Source organism: Cimex lectularius, unplaced genomic scaffold (assembly GCF_000648675.2).
Source record: "Cimex lectularius strain Harlan isolate CLEC.00 unplaced genomic scaffold, Clec_2.1 scaffold188, whole genome shotgun sequence".
Classification (NCBI taxonomy): domain Eukaryota; kingdom Metazoa; phylum Arthropoda; class Insecta; order Hemiptera; family Cimicidae; genus Cimex; species Cimex lectularius.
The window spans coordinates 816,415-842,430 of record NW_019392882.1 but is presented as its reverse complement, the minus strand read 5'-3'; the positions used below and the strand labels follow the sequence as shown (position 1 = coordinate 842,430).

The window sequence follows — 26,016 nt, the reverse complement described above, 5'->3', positions numbered from 1 at the left end:
TCCTGGTCTTTATTGCTTGCAGCAAGCAGACTGACGAACGGTTTCGAAGTTATTACGGGCTTTCACGGAACGACGTTCCTGTTTTCGTCCACAACTGCATTTTTATTGTTCGTAAAATTGGATCGGCTAGAAAGCAATAAACGGTTTATGAAGCCTTTGATTCCTTCCAGTTGCCACACGTGAAGACTCATACAATGGCTTTTCATCTAAAAATTTCTCTTGTCGTAAACAAAAGTCAATATTGACCTCGCTGGGCTATTAACAAGTGTTATCACGAGAGGCTAATTTTATACCAAACCCAGAACACACCTATAATTTTTTTCCTCAGTCAATGCTATAAAACATTTTGAAAGGAAGATTAACCTGTTCGAGCTATTTCTTGTTTTTCAAACGCGCTCTATCTACTTATCAACTGCACATCATAAAATGCATGTATTGGCAACTAAATAAATCAACTAGACCCCTAAAAGGTTAAAAAACGTGTTCAACTGTCAGTCAGGGATTTATAAGCAGGACAACAATGTTCGACTGGGACACACGCGAAATGATATAAAAATTAATATAAAGGAAAGAATCAGCAACTTGCCTCCCTGTTTATAAAAACTACCCTACTATTTATATACTGATTTCTACATTATTTCTTGTTGGTCAGGTATATAAGCGGGGAGAGGCTCACAACTGAATATCTCGCAATTTAATTTTATGCCTGGCGACCGAGCCCACCCGAAGACACAATTTGAAGGCATTTTAGTTAAAAACTATCTTTTGTCTTAACGAAGAGTCATTATAGGGGAATTCCAAGAGGTAATTTTATGCCAAACCAAGAGCAACAAGTTTTTTCTTCGATCAGTTTACACCTATAAAACGATAGGTTTTCGGGAGAGTTTGATCAAAAATTGGGTCCGCCTGTTCTCGCTTTCAAACACGTTATCAATTCCCAGCCTCGCGAACTGTCCATGATAAATTCACAAATTAAATCCGAATTATTAGGTATTAATTCAAATAACTAACCTCTTAACAATTAAGAAATGCAATATTCAAACATTTGTCTCAATTATTCATGACCAGAGGAGATTATTTTTTATTTTGAAAGATACTTTATAAAGACTCGAAACTTTTTAATAAGACTCTAAACAAATCATTTAAAAGGAAAAAACGACTGAAATTATCATTTTTGTAATTCCGTCAGTTCACGAATCAATACAAAGGTTTAAAATCAATCACCATATCGGCACAAAAAAGAAGCAATAAATAGCAGTCACAACTGACATGGGAAAAAAACACGCCCAAAACAGCCAAACACTGTCAAGACTGCTTAGTCTGGAATACTAAAGGCAAACGAGAATAAGCGGACCCAGATTGAAACAGCCATTGATACGTTCCCAAGACAAAGTCAACGGCTGATAAGCTTAATTGTTATGCCTGCCTGGCACTTAAACAGCGAAACTTTAGCAAATTATCACGTCGGAATAATTTTGAAACGGTAATATATTCAATTAACTCTTTAAGTACTAATAATAATTAATTATAACGCGTGATCCCTAAAGTTCCCAGTGATGATCCCGCACGGCTATCCAAAAATAAACCAACTTTTTTTTTTAAACAATTAAAATGATTACATTTAAACTCTACATTTAATATGACAAAACGTCAATGTTTGATTAAAACTTAGGTATAGTGAATTTAAACTTTACTTTAAATTGAGAATATTAATTTAAGCAAACTCTTACTATTTTATTTTATCCCGTGGTAAAGGAGAAAATTAATTTTCATTAAGATGGCAAAAAAATAGATGTGGACAAAATATCGATTGTAATTCGTTTTACAAGAACTTTATTGGATGAATCATTTATAGTTTTTCTTCCCAAAGCAAGTTTTAGTAACAATTAATATATATATAACAAGTTGTTCTTAAGTTAATTATCAACTCCCAAAGAAGCTAAGTTAAAACATTTGAGCAAATAACAAATACACAATAGAGAAACAGTACTTTCAGAGCAATAATGCAATGTAAACAAGATTAACAGTACTACAAAGGTGTCGAGGAAACTAAAATTTCTAGTGTATTCTTTCGAACAAGGTTTGGCCCCATACGAGACTTCCAAGTCGTTGAGTCGGAGAGCAAAGTTTGTTTACTTCTTGGAGTGAAACGAAACACAGGGAGGGCGTTAGGGACGCTCCATTAAGGACACCTCTTTGCAACAATTGGGCCTATTAGCCCTCCCTGGTAACAACATTCGCCCTTCCCCGGTTGCGAAGGTTAAGTCATGCTAGTGAAGTCGTACCGAGAAATTACAATTTCGACTTGATATTGGACCAGTGGTGTAAAAGAAAGCGTTATTTCTGAGATTATCAGGCGACCAGCAATGACAAACTAAACACAGTTTGCTTCCTTATGTGTAAATTGGGCTCAAAAACTCGGCATAAAGTTTAATAATGAAATATTACACAATAAATAAGATGAAGTAACAATGCCTGTTTTGTGAGATTTCTCAGTGTGGCTGTGGGGTGATGAACCTGTAATATGGACGTTAAGGATCATCCTGGTCTGCTTATCCTGATTGCTGGGTCTGTATGATTTATGCGAGTCAAGTCTCTTGTATAAGGTTGTGAAGGGTGGGGTGAGTGTAGCAGCGTTCGTTTGTCGGTGGTTTTGTGGTCTAAGCCTGTATTTTTTTTTTTATTTTTTTTTTTTTCTGGTCCGACTTAGTGATTGTCAATCCTTATTCATCATGTCAGTTTTACCATGATCCCATATGTAATAATAATAATAATGGTTTATTTATTGTTTCTACTTTTGTTAAAATATTAGCATGCTATGATGGCATGGAAAGACCGTCTGCCCGATCCCACACGTAGAATAGTAGATTTCAAGTTTTTGGTGTAATAAAATACGTATAGGTCTGGTCCAAAATAGTAAGTAAAATAACGGAAGATAATTTTTTGAAGGAAATTCATATTTATTTTTTATACTCATTGTAAATACTCAGAAGAGACATTTTAGTTACTTAAGGTTGCAAACTAGACTTTCTCAGACTGTCTTAGACCAAGAAGAATGATTTTTAGTTAGATGTACATAATTCCAATGAATAAAGACATAGTAGTAGTAGGAGAGAACGATAAATAACGAATTATAAAAATAATAATGCATACATGTATTTCATGATGTTGGTCAGCAATTTCCAGATTTTGGATAATTTTGACATATTAAAATAAATAGGCAATTTCTCCATTACATAATAAGTACTTACGCCATTCTCTCATAAGTAAATGTGACTAGCAATATTTCATAGGATAAAAATTCAATAATATCAAGCAGAGTAATGGGATGAAGTTTGCATTATTAGAAAAAAATTATTTTTCATTTAAGATTTTTTTTTAAAGATGATGTGGGAGAGAGCGAGATGAGAGGAGGAGAGTGAGTGAGTGAATTTGAGGTTTTACCATGGCAAAAATGCAATTTCACCATTACACAAAATCGGCCAATTATATGCATCTAATATATTTTGTTCGATGGTTGTTGTCAGGACTGAATAAAACATTATTTTTTAATAAGCATACCAAACAGGAAAAATATAGATTAAGATTATTAAGAAGAGGAACCAGTAGTTGGGAAGAATTGTTATTTAAGGAGAATGAATTATCCGTACAAGATATACTTGTCTGGGAGAGAGGGAGTGTATGTAAATATGTGAGGTAGATACATAGAGATAGAGAGAGAAGAAAAAGAAGAGCAAGAAGAAAATGAAGAGAGAGAGAATCAGCAATTGTATATTAGTCTGTGGGCAACAATTTCCTTGGGATCTCAACATTTCATTTATGTGTGGTGATTGATTAGTGACCGTTAATGGATAATTATTCAGAAATCATTAGGTGCGGTCTGGTGTGATGTAGGTTTCAGAAAAACATTTTCTTTATCGTGCCAATGTTTCGATCTTTATTGAGATCATCTTCAGGGCTCAAAGTGTTTGTCTTCTGTGTAATTGTGCCATTCTTGCGTGTCGTGTTGAGGGCACAATTACACAGAAGACAAACAATTTGAACCCTGAAGATGATCTCAATAAAGATGGAAACGTTGGCACGATAAGAAAATGTTTTTCTGAAACCTACATCACACCAGACCGCATCTCACCATTTCTGAATAATTTCATTTATGCTTTAAAGCAAAGAATTAGTGCATATAAATTGACAAATAGGAGGGTAGGTTTGTCAAGCTATTTTTTCTGATGAGACCTGAAATCCAGCGTCAGATTTTTTTTTACAAATGAATGGCAACTGTATAAGTATTTATGTTAGTTTTGGTCTTGGCGTATCAAATATATCAAAACCCTAATAAATCTGACACACCGAGAAAGAACATGTTATCAAGTATTTTTGGCGCTTTATACTTTTATAATGTTATATCTGCATTATGAAAGATTTTATGTCATTCTACGATGTACTATGATGACACGTTGTACAGAAAAATATGATAAAAATCAAAACAGAGTAATTTTTCCAAGAAAACTATACAAATACTTGTGATTTTTTTGATCTTTTCAAGGCTACCGGCAAATTTTTTTAGAACAAACAACACAAGTTGGGCTTGAATTTTATTGAACAAATTTTTATAGGAATATTTACAACCATAAAAAAACAGCCTTTAAAGAAACTCCTACCCCAGAATAATAACACTAGTTTGATCGTTCCTGGTAAACCTGGTCTGCCATGAAGATTCTGGCTGTATCTTTTGTAACATTGTACATTAACGGAATTGCAGCCTAATATGGTAAAAATATTAAAATTATAAAATATAATGTGTGAAGCTCATACTTTTAATTTGTACACATAAACAGCAACGCCTTTTTTAATAAGTAGGTTGTTCCATCCTTAATACGTGAATTTAATTAATTAATTTTGATGCCTTCGGACCAGCATAAACATTGTCCTTCGCTCTTTCATATTTTTTATTGAGAAATCTTCTATTCCTGTGTGTCTAGTGGAGGTTTTATGCCTCTCCCTGCTTATAACCCTGACCAACCATGAAACAGACAACATACGCTATTCAGGAGTTGTTCAGTTATAAGAAGAGAGTGCATTGACTACACTTTGTTTTGTCCTCAACCTGCTAAAATATCCATAATAATCATTGGTTGACAGAATCCTGACAAAACAAAACATCGAGGATACACGGAAAACGGTCGGAAATGACGGAAATATAACATTTCATTATCCCATAAGCAAAAAGTGCGTGAATTTGGAAAAAACACGGATTTTATCGTATTAATAAAAAATTAAAACTCGCTGAACAATAATAATGTTAGAAAATATAAATAAGTAATTATTTATTGGCTAGAAATTCTGAAACGATGAGTGTTTAACCAAGCCAGGTTCTATAATAGTACATGGTGGAACTTCGTGCATGCCTTGTGGTCAAATCTAAGAATTTTTTTTTCAAATTGGGATTTTTTTTCTTTAATGATTTGCATTCCAATCCGGACCGCGGTCCGTGATCGTAAGTGGAATGGACTCCCTTATGCCTCTATTGACTAATGTCTATTGATTCCCGAACCTTAGTCCAGGAAGACGCGATAAAATCTTTCTAGGATTTTAAAAAAAACTAATGATTGTAAAGTAGTGAGGTTTGGTCAAATCGAAAGATTATTTCAAAACACCTTCAGCCCTAAAAAAATCACCTAACACTATTTTTGAGTCTTAATCAAGCGTTTTTTCCTGAGATCCGAATCAATAATTATCATTATAATGTGAATTTTGATAACTATTGACATATAACCATTTTTTTAATTGTAACGTACTTCTACGCGAAAACATTAAACACTGGAATAAGCACCATCCATAAAAAGTTATTCATGCGATACTACCTTCAAAAATATCATACATGTCAATTTCCATTTTTTTTAACTTCGTGAGATGTAGAAATAGAAATTTAGAAATTTTCTTTGATTTTGTTTTCTATTAAACAAAGTTGAACACGCAACTTCTCTTTTTTTCGTCCTTCCTTACTCATGGGCAGTGGTTGCAACCCAAAACTTGTTCCTACGATAAAAAGTTATTTTATATTTCAAAGAGCAAAAGGTGTTTTATCCACATGCGCGAACTTAGAAAGTATCTTCCGACGAGAAAAGTCCAAGGGAAAAGTATCTTGAGGAGTCCGAAACCGAAGGTGGACAACGAAACGATTCCCGTTGCAAAATTCCGAAATGAAATATATTCGCTGTTGCTGATATTTTGAAGGCTGGAATTTTTAACAGCTGAAATACTGATACGGCAAAATTTCTCCAAGTTGTTTAAACGGATATTTTTTTTTCGCTATCGTCCCGATAATTCTGTTAATATGAAAACGCCAAGAAATACCGCCCCATATCGAATGCAAATCAGGCCTGACGGAAAATTTACCTTAAATAAACTTTTCCCCCAAAATATACGATTCGAGGGAGAAATCATTGGACGTACCTGTACGAGTAATGGGAACGGCTGTAACGATCCATATTAGAAAAGTCAAATAGCAACGAACGCAGTTACTGATGTCCAGGAAATCGAACACACGTGGCATCACAGTGAAAACAAAAATAAGAAGGTTTCTTATCGGTCGAAAAAAAAACACAATAATCGACATGAAAAGGAATAAAATTCAATTGTATCATAAAACAATTCCTTGAGGACAAAAATCGATTAGGTATCGATACTCCTTAAAATTCTTGAGGTTTTTATAAAAATTAATAGAGTAGAAATTTGAATTGCAAGTAGGGAAATTGTAGAAATAGTTCTTTGATTCTTGTTTGAGTACCATTTAAAACCAGCTGATGGCCATTGAGTAAGGAAGATGAGGAACCGGTTTCCATTTGTGTGAAGGTCAACTTTCATCCTGGACCAATTTACTATGTCGGGCCCTTTCTTTTTTTATCCTTTTTTTCTCTCTCTCCATGTTCTTTTTTTTATACCTAGGCCCATTTGTTATCGGGAGAAACGTGACCTCGGATCTAGGAATTGAAACAATTTCGCACACCACGGGCGTTAAATTTATTCAAATGAAGTAGGATTAAGGGTGACCTACCCCGAAGGAATACTAAATCGGGCCGACGACATTGAATACCAAGTCCTTCGTTTTTATATCTTATTGCAAGCACAGGGCCCATGGCCCATCGAAGCTTTTTGGAAAACAAAGATCAAAGGTGAAATGGAAAAAACTTTCATCCTTCACACATCCTATAATATTTCAGTACAACTGTGTTAATATTAAAAAAATATAAACATAAAATAAAAAAGTTAGGAGATTCCCCTATTGAACTTCCGAAATTTAATAGTTTTCTACAATTTTAGACTGACTGCCCTCATCGTTTTGCACGTTTCGGCGTCTCGCCATCTTCAATGTTCGGTCAAGGACATAAACAGGTTGAGGACAAGACAAAGCCTCACTGAACCGAAGGTGATGTGCGTAGTCTGCGTTGTTGCTTGTGGTTGGTCAGGTTTTAAGATGATTTGTAATTACAAAACACCTTTTTCCTCATTTAAGTGAGGAAAGTGTTCCTCTTTACCCAAAACACTCAAAGCATCAATATAAATACGTTTAAAATTGATTATGGTTATAGCGTGCATGCCAAATTCTAGTAATGTAATTTCGAAACAACCGGAACAATTACATTTAATTGGCATTACTCATTCTCTTTCCGTACGAAAGATAACATCTTAACGTTAGTCAGCGATAATTTAACAAGAGATGGCAGATGACATACAAAAGGAGGCAAAAAAAGAAACACGAAATCATACAGATATGGCCTGGATTAAGTAAATGTAATTTAAATTGACGCAAATCGTAATTATTTAATGAGCCCTTAGGGTTTCATTCCGATCAGTATAGTTCTATTAAATGGCATGAATTCTTTCAAACTTTGGACCTTATCAATGCAATGTTTATACTCAATCCTATTCAATTAATCTTGTTACGCTAATGTGCTATCTTATGAGTGTGTTCATTTAGGAATTATTAGTTTTACATATATTTTTTCTTTTTTTTTAAATTTGAAAATCAAATAGTTTGTTTAACTATATAGAAGCTTTCGGTAAATGTAGCATGTTAAAAAAAACTTTCACTATTTAAATATTCCTCCTAAGTATTAAATAGGACCAAAATCTTCAACGTTCATAATCTATTTAGAGGTTGCTACTACATTTTTAACATGTCGCTTCTAAGAATTGTAACAAATCTCTTTTGTTGCCGCTTCTAAATAATTAAAGTGACCCAAAATCTTTAAAGAACCGCTTCTAAGTATACTAGGAACTGAGAGATTTTTAGACAATGCTTCTAAATGTTATTTCAGTTTATGATATATTTAGAGATAGCTTTCAGTCAGTCTTAGAGTGACAATTACGAACAGCTACAAAGAATTATTACAAAACGTGGTCTCTCTCACCAAAGGCTGCTTTTTCATGTTATTAAGGATCTCTTTAGAGTTTGCTTCTAAGTATACTATTGGCGATAACCTCTTATATTTTATTTCTAATAATGGTTACTGACCCTGATCTCTTTACAGGTTGCTTCTAAGCATAAAGTGAACCAAAAGTTTACCATGTCGCTTCTAAGAATTATTACCAACCTTTACCTCTCTAGAAGTTGTTCTCAGTTCAATAGGAGATGATAATCATTTATTTTGATGAACTTTCGTGAATTAAGAGTTTGTTTCTAACTATTTATCTTATTCCCCCAGGGGATGCAACTACATAAATACTACAGTAGACTTTTATTTCTTTACACATTTCTTCTATAAACTCTTAAAAGACCAGATATGAGGATGCTCCTAAATTTTATTTTGTTCTATATTTATTTTACCTATTGCTTTTAATTATTGTACGTTTGTCGTACTGATATTTTCAGTATCAGTTTCTTGTCCTAAAACGCTAAGTACAGCCAGGATAGTTTGTACCAACCTATTATCACGACATGTCGCGGAATAAATTTAGTAGTCGACTTTTTAATTGCGTATCACACGCAACGAGTGCAGCAAATTGTACGTTTACACCGTCTGGCAGAAAATTGATTGACACTAGTTTAAGGCTCTTGTAAACCCTTTCTCCACCTTCCTTATGATCTTTTTACTAGGTGTTCTGGCGTCTGAAGTTAAGATTGGGACTGTCATTCAACTTTCACCTCCAAATAACGAATTTCTTAACGTGAATTTGTTATCCGCGGCCTCCGACGATGCGTATGGTGCATTCATGGCTATAAGCCCGCACCTTATTTAAAAACGTTTTCACAGGCCAACGTAGGAACACATTGTTTATTCCCGTCGACTTCGGACCAGCGAGAAACTTAAATTTAGCAGGGCTAGATATATTTAGACCTATTAAGAAAGTGTTTCAAAAGGACCAATTACGCTGCCAGTTTTTTTAAAACATCAATTAAAAACTCTTTGTAAAATCTTTCATGAATATTGTACATACAATACTTCAGAAACTGGTAATTCGTCCAGCTTTGAATACCAACATCGCCAAAATTCCAAGAATTAATTTGTCAACGTATAAATAATTCATGAAATAGTAAGATAATGTCAATAGATCTTAAAATACGTCTTAATCTCCTTTAGAGAGGAAGTAATAATTCAACGTGGTCACAGTCGTAAGACATTAATGTTGGACCAATCGTCCATTAGACCCAATTTGCAGAAATAACTACTCGCGAAATTCATCACTGATAAGTGATGAGGCCTTCGGGAGTTGGGCTTATGTAATTTTCTTTCATAACTTCCGATCGATTGATAAGAAACCGGTCTGAGACGCTGTCAATTCCGACGTTTTATGACTCGTAGGGGGGAGGGATTCTAAAATTATTTCCTTAAACACCCGGCCATGTTTGGGTCAATAGGATCGATTGACTGTTCGTCTCTCGTGACCTATGTGGGCCTATCGATTTTTTTCATTATTGTTCGACTGACGGGCATCCTTTCCCCTCGAATCGATCGGCCCCGAACAAAAAAGGGGGTTAAAAAAGCTATAAAAATGTAAATATACCGGAGTAAAAGTTCGTCGGTGGTTTTTAACATAGAAATTTGACTGCAAGCTGTAGTACCATTTATATTCTCCTTTGGGGCTCTAAGCAAAGATAACTTAAAACTTTACCTTGGCTTGGCAATAATAGCCCTAACGGTCGTCAAAAAAGCAATAAAGACTGATGCTGAGTGTGCTTCAAGCAAATCTCTCGCACAGTAAAGCTGCAACACTTACGCTTTGTCGCGTTGCCAAGAAGAACAAACAACATCATTCAGCCCTATCCACCAACCATGGCTAGTAAAAGATAGAGTAGCTGGGCTGGAGGTTAGGGAAAGAAAAACCATATTGATATTACTCTCGCTACCTCCTGTATTGCATACCAAGTGTGAATTGGGCAGTGTCTGCGGAGATATCAAACTAAGATCATCGACACATATACGGGGAAATCACACAAGTGGATAAAACCAAGTAATGTGGGGCGAAACCCCCGAAATACAAACTGAATAATAAACTGATAATGCTGCAGGTAAAAAAATGAAGTTAAATACCTACGAATAAAGAATAAATATTCTTTAATAAAAAGTTAACCTGGAACCCTCCATCTGCAGCATATCATAACAAAAGGTAAAATATCGCTAATGATCACAAGAAGAATTATTAATAAAATCAGACACCCATTCTCAGAAATGAGTACTGACTATATGACCCCGGAAATATTCTTTACATCCTGTAAAGTCTTAATAGACAAAAGGAAAGGAAAAACTCAGGAGAGAACCTCATATATCATTGATTAGGTAAATTTAAAAAGCTTTTAGTTCCAGCAGATTTTCATTATTTATAGAACACACCTATCACTCACCTTGTTAGCAACATTAGCCTAGCTTAAAAGGAAACAGTATAGAAATAACACAAAAACGACCTGTTCTTTTCAAACTTGTTGTTCAGACGTGATGATATAAATGTATCTTGGGTGCCCGGACACAAAAGAATTGTGGGTAACGAAAACTGGCCAGAGGTCCTGAACCTTTGTTATTCTTGGGATAACAAAAACAAACACATAATGGATTTTAGAAAAAAGTGGATAAACCCTAGGGGCGCTAGAATAAGTAAACTTATGCTAAAACAACCGTACCAAGATTGGCCAACTCACCGCTGTAATTGCAGAGGGTCAGACTCAAGAGGAGAGATCAATCGGTCTCTGCCATCTGACAAAAAAACCATCTACATATCGTGCGTATTCAACGATGATCCCATTTGCAGATTATGCAATGAAGAGGAAAAACAGCCACCCGTATCATCTTCGAATGCGAAGGAACGGCTCAATATAGACATAACATAGGATTAAAAAACTAAAAATAATAATAATAATAATAATAATAATAATAATAATAAAATTGTGTCAGCGACAGACATTGACCTGATGCTGCTGCGAAGGATTGGATCGATTGCACTGAACTGGGGAAATATGAAGGTACAAAATAAGCCAGAAGACTGCAGTGCTTGGGGAGTACACACCCCGCTTCCGAGCATACATCTCTATCATCGTCATCATCGTCTATATTCCCGTTATCCGACCGGTTGCTGCATGGCAAATTTTAGCGCATAAATTGATGTAGAGGAACAAAAAAGATTAGTCCTTAAAAGGTTAAAAGCTTTTAAATTGGACTATAAGTTATCGAAGTCGCAGTCTTAACAAAAATTCAGATTCGATCCGAGCAATCTCGCTTTAAGTCTGGAGCCAGACACACACCCTAATTTCAGTATTCTTGTCGTCAAAAACAACTAAAAACTTGATTTTTCCACTCTAAAAACGAAGGAAGGTACTATAACAAACTCAAAAGTAAAAACAAAATATGCATTTTAAAACCTGAAAATCAATAATCCTTTATTTATATATTAAAATGATAATAAAGACCTCCAAATTGGCCTGCAATTTAGTCGTTTCACTATTATTTTGATCTTTCTATCCTTGTAATTAACCCTTGTAAGACGCTGCTTTTCCCAATTTTCAGTTGTGGGTTCGCGCCTCTCCCTCCTTATTATAACCATGAACACCGCAGCAAATAAGACAAAAAGAAAGGCGTCTGGCTAAACTGCGAGGATAAGCAGAACAAAATGATCGGAAACGACCCAACGTACGTATTTTCACAACCGTTGTAACGTTGTGCGTGTTAGATGTGCTTCAACGTATATTTTCAAATAAGTATGAGTTCTTGTAGGAGATTATAATGATATTAATTAATTTTTATATGCCAAAGTAAATATGTCAGAGTTACTTGATTATCATCTTGTAAGTGCTTTTGTGGAAGTAGTTTGATGAAATTTAATATAAACCTCTTTGGCCAAATCTTTTTCAATGTAAGTTGTTTCTTATTTTCTGATTCTTTAGTGAACACTTCTATGGTGATTAGATACAAGTATTTTGCAATAATATTTTTAAAATTGAGTAAAAAATCTTGATAGAAATCGAAATTAAGTACAGAATATAATTTCAAAATATCGTTCTTTAGGTTATAAAAAGATATGCAACCGGTCTTCCTTCAAAACCTTCATCTGATCCAGTACAATTGACGTAAGACACTCATTCTACAAATGTCTGGTACGAATTATCATTAAAATCATTTTTTATGTAATAATCATACCGACCTTCACCTAATCGTCAGACTAGCAGTGAGATAAACGAACAAAACACTACATCTTCGTAGTTGGTTTTTTACATATTTTAAAAACCAATGAAACAACCAGGTCGTTCATTATATACATTTGTACTTGAACCTGCGTGAATTGCAATATTGAAAACCAGCATTGTATTAGTTTAATTAGCATTGAAAGCAGTCGAAGACAAATTTAATACTAAAACAATTTGTACATAATTGCAATAAGGTAATTTTAAAAGGAATCCGTGTCTGGAACTAATGTCAAATAAAATAAAATTATTGCAGTGAATTTTTTTTAAGGCAACAAATATGCCAACACAGCAAAATAGGCAATTATATCAAGGGAAAATTTGATATATGGTCTGTCAACTCCATTGGTGGGTCAGGGATATAAGCTAGTTGGGAAGATGAAAATTCTACTATTTATAACCATCCTTTACAAAAAGTGAATCGACATACTCACCCACTTTTATTTCTATTAATCCTACGTAATTCCCATAAACGGAAGGAGTGACTTGCCATTCGTCTCACCCTTCTGACCTGGCTCAGTAATGAAGATAGCAAAATCGTTTCGTGAATACTATTTTAAATAAAGTTTGTTTGTTGTCTGTTAGTAGTTTTATCAAAATTACTTTTTCAATTTAAAATTATCTGTTCTTTGACCAATACACCATTTTTGATCGATAGGCCTAAGGGAAATCAAGTGAAAACGTAGTTATATTTTCATTTTAAAAGTTATTTTTCTTAAAGTGTTTGTTACTTTTTATAGTCACTGGTCGAAGGCCCATTAAGATCGTTTCCAGTAGAACAAATGGAAGTCACGCTCTGATACGCGCGCGCACTGCGAAGTTTATTATTCCGTATTTCTAGATCTACATTTTTTTTTTCGCTTTGTTCACTGACTTTTGTAAGAGAGACTGGTAGATATTTTTGAAAGTTCAGTTAAACCAAATAAAAGGCAACTTTGGCAATCTTTGGAGGACTGTACAATAGCATACAAACAAACAACAAGCATAAATATATTTGTTTTTTAAATAAAATGAATACAAACTGCAAACAATAGAGTATTAAAAGATATCATAATTCTTGAGTTCAATACCAATCTTTAGTTATAGATTTTGTTCTAGTTGATTTTTTTAATGCATCTAATCTATTCGATGATGATGAGTTACTATATCTTTCACGAAATAATAAAGATGAATAAAGTACCAAGAGAGAAAAAAGCCTGCTTTCTGGAGGCTTGAGGCAGATCAGTCAGTACAAACTTGTCAAAATGGCGAATTAAAGAAAGATATGGGTTAAAAAAATGCATACAAAACTAAATGAAAAATCATAGAAAGAACAATATAGAAAAAAAGGAGAAAGTTTATACAAAAAGAAAATGAAATAATTAAAGAATAACAAGCGAAACAAACAAGGTACGAATGAATTTTGTCGTCCAGCAAAAAAGAATTCCATATTTATGCATGTGGATGTTGTTCAAACGAGTCCCGTCTACATATTACAAATAATAAATTATTAGAAAAAAAAATTGGCGCTAAGAATTTTTTTCAAAGCCCGAGAAAGTTTGAGCAAAAAGAAAAATAAATAAAAAGAAACAGCAGGTCAAAAACATGTACAATATAAATGAATGCAAAGAAAAGTGCTAAAAAATTTCTTTTTTCAATATTATTAGTATCGACCAATTTTTCATTCTCGAACACTGGATCAAGGTATGGTCTTGCAGAAAAAAACGATTTCAATTATTACTGCCAAGCTTTCGACCTTTTTAAGATCATCATCAGGGCAAAACAATCTTAAATGTGTCTAGAGATTGACATGACTCACTGCCCTCGGCAATGTAGGGATTGAAACTGTCTTTAAGAAATTTGAGATCGCCTGTAAAAAAACTTAAATATGCCAATCTGTAGACATAATTAAGATTATTTTGCCCTGATGATGACCTTAAAATAGGTCGAAAGATTGACAGTAACAACTAATTCGCTTTTTTCTTCAAGCCCATACCTTGTGATCCAGAGTTTTCGCGAGCAAATTACTTTACACCGAAGAATACCTTATTTACAAATGTATATTTTTCATAGAACTTGTTCAAAATCGGCACAAAGCCCGAATTACAGCAATGTCCAACTTAATACAAACAGAAACAAACAACAGCCCTTTTGGTTTTGCTTTAAATTTTTTGTTCTTTGGACGAAGAATTTCATAATTACAGATGTAGATGTTCAAACTTCGTAAAACACGAGTTAATTCGACTTATCTTTGGCATAACAAATTAATGAAAAACAAAAAACGAGGATAACAAATTCGTTTTAAAAGAAAGTAAAAGAAGTACCAACTTTTTTTTAAATTCAAAACATTTTAGTTTTTGTATTTAAAGAATAAATTTTTTTTTACAAATAATTTGTTGGATTCGTGAGGAGTGTTCAAGAATGAAGTAGTTTAGAAAAACACCTTTTTCAATTTTTTTGCCGACGTTACGACCTTTATTAGGGTCATCTTTAGGGCATAAAGTATGGCGCTTTTCTGTGGTTGTTTTTTTGTGAAATTGTTATGAACTTCATACAAAACCAATATGATACCACATGAATAGCACCACACCTTATGCTCGAAGATGAACCGAATAAAGATTGAAACGCCGCAAAAAATGAAAGCTCCTCACGAATCCACCAAATTATTAAACGTCACTAAAAGAACACTTTTTTTTCAAATCTTGTCACAATTGGCACGAAACCGAGTTAAACATATATTTTGGCGGAGTGATTATTACAAACAAAAAATAGCACCGTTTTAAAAATAAACGAAAAACTAGAAATAAAAGTAGAAGTCGATATTTACAGATGAAGATTTGTTTTTCTAGACCTGTTCAAAGTTGGCAAAATAACGATTAAAGATATGTCTTGAAGCTAAGAACAAACAAAACCGAACAACAGTGATAAAATTGATAAAATAAAACCTATTGTTTATTTGAGAAAAAAAGGCATAGTTCCTATAGTTTCAAATAAGAAAAACAACGAAATATGTGTAAATGTATTTTTTTTAATCATCTATTTCCAAAAATGGCAACGAGAGCAAAGCCAGAAATTAAATAGTGAAGATTATCAGAAAGTAAAAATTTAAACAATTTCAATTTTGAACAGTTTCAAAGTGTGTAAAACCCTGTTTTTTTAGTCTGCCCTATTGGATACTTTTCATGTCAAGATAAATATTTCACATTTGATAGCTGCTTCGACCTGCTTTCACGACGGACGGAGCCAAATCCACCGGTAAATGAGGTTGTAAAGACGATAAACATAGCGTATAGACACGTGCTTTTTATAAATACTTCTCAAGCATAACGGCGTTGAACGTAGAGGTTACTGGTAAATCGAATCCGGTTTATCGTCATTCCAACTTTTCGACTTATCTTGACTAAACATTCACCCCCTCCATAATATGCTGTAATACGCTCGAGGGGAAATCAATCGGTATTTTTTTAAGCACCACATGGACATACAGGTGATACAAACGGATGTGTAGGATAAATCGTTTAACGTAATTTGTGTACATTTTGGACAGGAAGGTGTTTGGTTACGTCGAATGCCCTTTATAGAATGCCAGAAAAATATGAATTTTATGCTTATCAATAGCACCTATTTTTGTTAAGAATTTTAGTCCATTGTGCTAGGTACCAAGCCCATCTCCGGTGACCGTTTTTTCACAATATTCTAGGCATGACAAGAACAAAAGCCTTCGTTCCAAAATCTTCATAATCGATGCAGAATTTGTTTACATCAAAACATTCCAAATGAAGATCGTCACACAAAAAAATAAAATAAAAAACAAAGCTGAAACAGTATTTCTCATAATGATTGAATTATACAATTTAATTATTTAACTGAAATATCATTAAATTTTTAAGTGTTGAAAGAGCTTATACAGACTTTTAAATTAACTATAATTTAAACAAATTCACCAAGATCTAGTGTCCATTTTGAAATATTAAACAAACCAAATTTAACTAAAAACCACTCGATATTTTATTAAATGAAACACTCATAAAAAAGAAAACGAGAAGACTACAATTGACACGTCAACAATTGACAGTAAACGCAGTTATAAATCTAGTCGAGCAATAGTAAAATTGTCTAAATAAAATGAACGCTACTTTCAATCCATCTAGATACAGTGTTACTTCAAGGCCAGCCATAATCGTTTTGAAAAACACTATTTTTAATCGATTTCTCGTTCAAGCACGATTTTATAAACCGTTCCCTAATCGGAGAAATTGTGCGGATAAAGAAGAAGATAAAGGCAACAAAAAAGAAACTAAAGAGGAATTATTTTTCCCTGGCGTTAAGGACAATTCTCTCTTTTATGGACACACACGCACATTAATAATTGTTTACGATGCGTACAATGGAGTGAGATAGAGGGAGGGTGAGTATGAGTGACAGAGAGAGAAAGAGAAAGAGAGAGAGAGAGAGAGAGAAAAAGAGAATAACAGAAAGAAAGAAAAAAGAGAGAGGGAGAGAGAGAATGGGAGAAACACAACGAGATAGATAAGTTAAAATAATCCTGTTATTCGCCATAACGTAATATGGCCCTGGTACGACTGGGGAAAACAGGTTCCAAAATGAAATATGTGCATGTTGGGTTTTTTTTGTGTTTTTTTGGACAAAACATTATTAAAAACATATTGACTTTGACTTTTATGAGAATGCTATTCACTTTGTGCGAAATGAATTAAATAAGCTTGTTTCTAGTCAAATCTTAATCTGGCTCTGACATGATTGAGGTAGCAGCTTCTAATTTATCATACCCAAAAAGAAATAGCTGTGATTAATTATACTTTTTATCTAAGGTCTTGGTTAAGATGAAAACGTTAGTATCACGAGCGGGATTCGAACCCACCACCTTGGGCTAAATACGCTGCTGCACTAACCACTTTTGCTGTCGTTGCTTCGATCCTCTCGGACAGCAACTCCCCATCTAAACCCACAACATATAGATTTTCCCTCTTTTTGCCATATTTTCAAATTCGAAAGGTTGTAGCTTAAAATGAGGAGTTGGTGTCCGAGTGGGTCGCGGCGAATTTAGCAGAAGGTTGCGAGTTCCAATCCCGCTCGTGAAACAACTTTTTCATCTCAACCAAGACCACAGATAAAAAGTATAATCAATTAAAATAATAATAGGTCAATTATGACTGCTAAGCATATAAGGATTAATAAAATATCTACAAGTTATTTTTTGGCCATAACAACTTCATACGAAAATAAGAAAGACAGACAGACAGACAGACAGACAGACAGACAGACAGAGACAGAGAGAGAGACAGAGACAGAGAGACAGAGAGAGAGAGAGAGAGAGAGAGAGAGAGAGAGAGAGAGAGAGAGAGAGAACTGGGAGAAAAACAGACAGTCAAAGAAACACACAGAGAGAGGTATAGAAAGACTGACAAAGATTTAGATAAAGTGACATACATACGAAGAAAAACAGACGTGCAGGGATAGAGCGTAAAGAGAAAACAGAAATATTGTGCAAAACAAGGAACCTACCACCCGACATAACAAAAGTTATATAAAAAAAACCGCATCACATCAAATTTAAGTTATGCTATAGCCTTTGCAACCACAGTGACACGTTACATAGCAAAATTCTTGCTATGCATGAAACCTTTGGAACCATGCTCAAATAATAATTTAGACGAGAAATATACCACGTTCTTATTGGAAAGAAAACAGAAAAAGTAGTTTTTAGCTTTTTCCTTCAAACCAGAATTTGTCTGTCACGTCAAGCCTTTCGAGCTTTTAGGTCTTAAGTTAGGCGTTACATGCGGTAGGTTTTCTATGAATAAACATAACACCATGGTCTGTCGACCTTATTATCCTTGGGGTTTTATATTAAAAGCCATCTGAAAACCTTATTTTATCCAAGTAATAAAAGTTTTAATCAAGTTTGGTAAAAAGCTTGGTAAGACGGTTTTAACAAAATACACACACAATCTTCCTCAGCACGATTTTGTAGGACAAGACGATCGAAAGGTTCGAAATAGGTACAACATTGTTCATCCCTGACACATAAACAGTAAATAATACAATAAATACTATTTGAACAGCATGGCATTTTTTTCCGGACCATTGCAAAACGAATAACGATTTCCCACAAGGTCGTAGCTCGTAAATATTCAAACTATTCCCTTAGGAATGTTCTTAAACGGCCGCCAATGCTAAAAAGCCTAAAACTACTCTAATGCTAAAAAAATGTATACTTCCTGTTTGTATTCTTAACAATATTTGAATAACTTTGGATGGAAAGAAAGATCAAAATCGGAACGTTGTCATCAGACAAGTTAACAAATTGACTTTTACAAAAGTGAGAAATGTTCAAATTTGCAAGGACGGCACTTCCGTTGAAGTTATGACCCGCTGACGCCAGGCTTTCCAAGGTGAAACTGTTTTTATTTTTACCTAACCATTCGGCAACACGAAACACGGATAAAATATCATTTCTTTTAAATCTTTTAAATCAAATCGGTTAACAGTGAGCGCTGTCAGTCGTCATCAACTTGTTTAGCGTTCACCAGCGCCACTTTATTCAATTCAATTACATCGTTAATAGCAACCAACAACTCCTTTGGGTCATTACCAAGGTTACTCCACTTGTCTCTATGGCAATTTTTCTTTTCCCACCGCGGCAAAACTCTAATTTTGGACGATTAACAACTGCAACGGGTTAAATTTGGACGACTCCGACAGGAAATACATTTCCACATGCACTGACTTTATCTTCATAAATGATGAAACAAGTTCTACCAAGTTGATTTGACGTTGTACAAGAAAATTTAACAAGTCTAAATTGTCTAAGACTAATTATTATTTGACGATATTGTATCAAAGCTCAACCTATTTCATTATAACAATCAATTGAATTAACAGTAATAATCATTCATCACTGGTGTGAATAAAACTGAATGCATTAATAGTCCAAACAGATTTCTAACTTTAACAAAAACACTAAATCATGGTTTCCTAATAAAAATAACAATAATTATATTAACGAACAAAAATTCATCAAAATGTTATTTATGTCACACGAAAAACTGCGATTTGTATGTTTATTGTTTTCCTTCCCGTCCCGAGGAATAACGAGTATTTGGGAACGAATGTGACCAAGACTCCCTTGTATTGGGTGTTGTGTTTATGCTAATTTATTGGAATGTATGTAATTTATGAATGGTGAAACGTGAAAGGAAAGGGGTTGCTTAATCCCGCCCCGAGGAATATCGAGTATCTGGGGTGAGTGTGTGACGTCTGGAGTGTAAAAGTAAGTTATTAGCGAGAATGGAGTGGGTTCAATCCCGCCCCGAGGAATATCGAGTCCTCTGGGGGGAGGAGTGAATGTGACCAGACTTTTATGTTTGTGGTGATGCATATGTATTGTATGATTTGAGTCTATTCTGTAATTGACAATCTAAGGTACAAACGAGAGTCGAGCATTTTTGGATATCGACGGAATATACATAAAAAAGCAGAAAGTCAATAAGCAAATCGAGAAGCTCAAATGGCTGCAGTTTGTTCGACCCAGAAATATCCCACATTATATTGATATTATAATAAATGTGTAGAGATTAGTGACCGTAAATAATTATAATAAATGATAACAAGAAAACTTTTCAACGAAAAATATCTACAGAGAAGCCACTAGTTATATTTAGTTACTTTTTTAATTAATTATTTTAATTATTGTTCTCGTTATTGTCTGATTTTCCTTAAAATATTTTGGGTAGTATCAATCAATACAAAAAAAATTCGAATAAAATGATTGATTCCCATGATTAAAGATACTAATTCATTTTTCCCGCTCTAATTTATCCTCCGTACTTCGGTTTTTTCCACCCCTAGACGTTACTCCATCCCTTTTGAATTTATTCTCTCAAGTTCACCTAGGGTGAAGGGCGTTGGGCACGTAATAAACTGAACAAGGAGGGTGCGAAAGTTATTAACTTGAAACGGGTGGTTCAATCGACAAGGGATGAAACAGGAAGGAGCTGGGGTTAAAAATCACAAAACACATATAAGATAAACAAAACCTGCAAAATTAAATTAATAAAAATGACTATATTGCAATTTTTAAATGGAAGAGATTGTGAGCATTTTTCGAAAATAATACCTGACATAACAGGAAAAAGAGTTTTGGCTTACTCATATTACAAAAAAATTACAATTTATAAATCTAAAATAATTTCTAGACAGATTGATGCTGGGAAAAATAATTCTGTTTCTTACAAAATCCTAATCTAGCAACGGCAAAGTTCGTAGATAATAATTTTATAATTAATAGGTTGGTTAAACATTGGAAAATAACATTATGAAGCTGGTGTCCATTAAAACTATTAATTTCTTAGGTAGAAAGGAATTTTGCAAAAGATGAAGTACAAAGGTGTTTGCAGGGTTGTTAGCTTTAAGTCTGAAGGTCAGGAAGTTAAACTGTAGACGGGAGTTGAATTTAAAAAAGCACACACTGAACCTAGTCGTACGTGGGCACGCATTCACGCAAACGTGCACTCAAGAGACAAGGAAGTATTATGGGGGGTGTTAGTTTGACACGTCCTTGAGAGGGAGGGAAGGCGCTCTTTAGTTCCAGGTCGATAACTAGTCAAATATGCAATAGAACAAGGTGAAGGGCGTTCGGTTTACTTATTCAAGAAAGTACCACGTGATCCCAGCACCACTGGGTCTTCAAGCCATGTAAGAAACATGAAACAAAATAGATGGCATAATTGATTTTTATTTTTTCGGTGGGGGTGAGGGTGAGATTCTTGCGGTAAGGCGCAGGTTTTAATAAAAGACGCATTTACGGCACAATACATTCCATTCACGTTTAACACAATTTCTCCTCCTCACACTAATTCCGTAAAATATTGCTCCCACCCTGTATGCAGACGACTCCCAAATTTACCTTTCTTTTCCTATTTTCCACTTGCTGATGCAATTGTTTAAATTCAGGAGGACTTATATTCAATTAGCTCATGGGCCACTAAAAATGGGCTTAAACTTAATAACTTAATAATTTTAATAACTTTGAGTGAGTAGAAATACTTTGATTGAATATAAAAAATATATTTTGCATTTTTTTCCACATCCTTTAAACAATATTTGTAAATCCCTGAAGATGATCTCAATAAAGATCGAAACGTTGGCACGATAAAGTAAATGTTTTTCTGAAACCTACATCACACCAGACCGCATCTCACGATTTCTGAATACTTAAACTTAATGTAGAAAAGTCTTAGGCCATTCTGTTTGGGTCTCGTTCACTCATCCAATCTTACATTTTATCCCTCCGTTTACTATTAACGATCACCCTATTTCTTTCTGTACCACTGTCAAGAACCTTGGAATTGTACTTGACCAGACCTTCTTTTCGAAACCTCATATTTCCCACTTTTTCCTAAAGGTTAGGATATATATATATGTATATACATATATATATATCCTAACCTTTAGGTCTTCGGTACCGAACCGTCATACTAGTTCTGGCTTTTCTGATCTCTATCTTCCTACACACAGAACTGTGTCAAACACTGCTTTCAGTCGTTCTTTCCTCATCCGTTCATCCATCCTCTGAAATTCCCTTTCTCACTCTATCCACCAACGCTCCTTTCCTTCCCACCTTTAAGACCCGTCTATATGATTACCTCCAGTCATTTATACGTTTAAAAAGTATATATTATGTAACTTTGTAATTGTAACTGTTCTTTTGTATTTGTGTTGAGCACGAATCTAAGGGATACGGCTGTACTATGTAGTTTTGTCAGTCAAGGGAGGTTTAAGCCCCAGAATACGTTTATTTTCTTCTTCTTCACATTGCCAAAACTTTTCTAACAGAAAGACCTAATATGTTTACACAAACGTAAACTAGACAACTTATTATTTAATACAAATAAATTTGAAACCACGATCAATTAAACTGACCTACTTTTCAAAATTACTTTTACACTTTACTTAATGAATTGTTCTTGTGTTTCGAAGCTTGAGTCATCATTGAGGAAGAATTTATTTTCGTTATCTCCTCGAAATCTTAGCCTGCCCGATAAGACCGTCGAGACAGGCGTCTACCACTTCCAGGAATATTTGCTCAATCCATTCTCACCGTCTATAAACAATTTCACCCTTTGTTTATTTCAAATGGTCTGATATATGAAAAAAGGTCTTTGTCATTTATTTAACGGCGAGGGGGGCGGGGGCTAGAAAAGGAACTTTTGTATACATTCTATGTTTATGCTGATATTTGGGAACTTGATTTTTCTCACAGGAACTACACGATCGACAAATTTTGGCTTAGCCGTTTTTTTTTCAACTTCTTATAATTTAAGATTTCTATCAAATCTGATAAGAATTGGATCGATACTCGGGGGGTCTAACCGCAATGCCGTAGCATTTACTACAATATAGGTATTATTGAACCATTTCGAATGCTAAGGCTGATTTTTTTAACCAGAAATCTAAAACTAGAAGAAATCTAAAGTTTAAAACAACAATATTTGACACAAAAAAACGAACAATTTAACATTTCCTTGCATTTATTTAATAATATAGGGGGAAATGTAATATTATAAGCATACTTATGTTACGTAACATGTTTATATGAGAAATATTTAATAGTTGGGCAATTTTTTCTTAAAATAAAACTATCTCGATGTACCTATATATCCTGCGCAAAATAAGGAATCGGTGGGAACACGATTTACTTTTCTCTTCATCGAGATCATTGTTTACTGCATTTTCTGCATGTGTTTTGTCAAATTTAAACAACAACCTCAACTTCATCCTAATACGGACGGAAGATTGCAGTTTATTAGAGAAGACAAACAAGGAAATTGGGTAGAGAAAAGGAGGAAGAGACAATGGGCGAAATAAAATCCTAAATGTTCATGTCCCAGAAAACATTGAATTGTGACCAATCTTCGATCTCTTTACTTTAGTTCTTAACCGAATATCTCTAAATGGTGGAGCCAGCCAAAGCATAATTGAATAGGAAGGGATAAAATGAAAAATAATAAATTTCTTTTTTAATCAATAAAACGTTCTCATATTTATTAAATTCACTAACTTCGTGATCCGCTTGACCAATTAATATATTACAATTAATTTAAATATTAATTAATTAATTATTATTATTATTAAAATTAATATTAAATTTATCTCAACTAAAAACCTTAATTAATTGTTCATATTTATTATAGAGAGGTAGCAGAGCGGATAGATAGGGGAGAGAGAGAGAGAGAGAGAGAGAGAGAGAGAGAGAGAGAGAGAGAGNGAGATAGGGAGAGAGAGAGGGGGAGAGAGAGAGAGGGAGAGAGAAAGAGAGAGAGAGAGAAAGAGAGAAAGACTTGAATGAAAGAAAAATAGAGAGATTGAGGGAGTGTGAGAGAAAGATCGTCATATATTCTTTATTCATCCATGCAGTTAGGATTCATGAACCTTCCTATCACTTTGTTTGGACTGTGAGAGAGAATGAAAGAGTGCGTGTATGGCAATCATACTCATCATAAAGCAAATCATGCTACTACTTTTTTTTAAATATTACCAACAGACTAAAACCAAAATTATTTGAAAATTCAAAGTGCCTTATATTGACTTACAAAGGGAAGAACTAGGTTGGTGTGTCACGGATTTGGACCAAACTTTCATTGGTGATTCTACACTCCAAAATATTGGACAAATATAGGCCACTTATTATGTAGGCTCTGGTTTCGCCCAATTTGAATTGAAAGAATTGAAATGGGAGCAAATATAATTCTGGTTGAATGAATTTATTTATTTATATTGTAAAAATTAAAATATTAATAATAATTACAAATATACAGTAAATTTAATCAAATGAGCATAAACGGTTATTTACAGACGAAAAAATATTATTTTTCGTAAATTAATTTCATCATAATAATGCATAATATTATAATTTGTTATGATTTAAACAGATAAATCAACAAAATACTTTGTGTGTGTGTGTGTGTGTGCATATTTCAACAAATATTCTGTAAGCAAAGTAGGTCAGAAAATAGTCCAAACTGGGATTTGGCCTCATAGTCGTGATTCTAGCGTTATAAAATCCTTAGATACCGACTTTCGTGGAAATCTGTGTAAATTAATTTTTTGGACGATAATTTCGAAGTTTTGTGTGACTGCCTTTCAAGCTTTAATATCGTATTTCACATAACCGAGTAAACCGTTTTTCTTGGGAGATACTTGGTTTTGAAGAAAATGTCAAATGCATTTTATAACTGTATGAAACATTAAAATCGGACTTTTATTTCCATTAAAAAAACGAGGTTAATTTCTGCAAAAAATATTTTCTTACTTTATATATTTTCTTATAAAAATCTTTTATATATTTTTATGGTACATACGTCGTTAAAAAGATACGATTTTCTACTTTTAAATGGTATATTTGACGTTAGAATTATTTCAGATGTTTAAATCAGATATTCCGATAACTTCTTAAAAATTGAAAAAATTTCGGGGGTCAAACAATCGATAAATTTAAATTTATATTTAGGGGTCTCTTGAGGTGCTAAAACGAAATTTCATATTAGTTTCACGAAAAAATGACCAGTTTACTTGAAGAAAAAAATTGGTTTTTAGAAATTTTTCGGTTATTGATGAACTTTAATACCTGTTACTTAATTTTTACTGCAATATACAATAAAAAAATGCTGTTAAATGATGTACATAGTTGATTTGATCAAGTAGAACGGCGAAATAAAAAATATTAAAAAACGGAAAATTTAAACTTAAAAAAAAAAAAAAATGGCGAAACCAGGACCTATTCCCAAGAAGTGGCGGATAAGTGTCCAATATTTTGGAGTGTCGAACCACCAAAAAAAGTTTGATCAAAATCCGTGTCACACCAATCTGGTCGTCCCCGTGTTATTAATAAATGCCACTGGCGTATTATTGTGTACATATTACATTCGGATTAACGTTAATGAAACACGTCAACTACCTTTCTCGTCGTTCAATATGTCTTGAATAAAAATATTCAAAAAAGCATTTCCTGAGCAGGAGCATTTCACGGGACCTAAACTTCAGCCATACGCAATACAAAGATATCTAGAAATATTTGGCTGTGTCAATTATGAACGAAGTGGTTTCGTTTAGGTCGAACGAAGTGCGAGATTTAATTTGAACTGAGGTCAGACTCGAACCAAATGGAACTAGGCTGATTTCAGTCGATAATGTTAACGAGGGTACGAAAACTTTGTTGATAAGACGAACAGTGACCCGAGATTCTAGAATATAATGATAGTAGAAACTATTTCAATTAAATGTTTTTCTTGCTGTTGAACAGAGGTGTTGAAGATGCAGAAAGGCATCTGATGGATACGCGTACG

At 33.9% G+C, this 26,016-nt stretch overlaps 1 protein-coding gene across 7 annotated transcripts in view; it reads right to left on the bottom strand.

Annotated features, from left to right (window-relative positions):
- The window catches only part of LOC106674369 (protein split ends), a 169,198-nt gene that overhangs the window by 40,207 nt on the left and 102,975 nt on the right, over positions 1–26,016 (bottom strand). Inside the window, exon 1 of one of the 7 annotated variants that reach the window (XM_014407020.2) lies at positions 6,454–6,576. The exons of the other annotated variants lie outside the window; for them this stretch is intronic. Coding sequence (XP_014262506.1) covers positions 6,454–6,488 — 35 coding nt within the window. The 5' untranslated portion in view covers positions 6,489–6,576. Of the gene's footprint in view, positions 1–6,453; positions 6,577–26,016 lie in introns of those variants that run through there. 7 annotated transcript variants of the gene reach the window in all.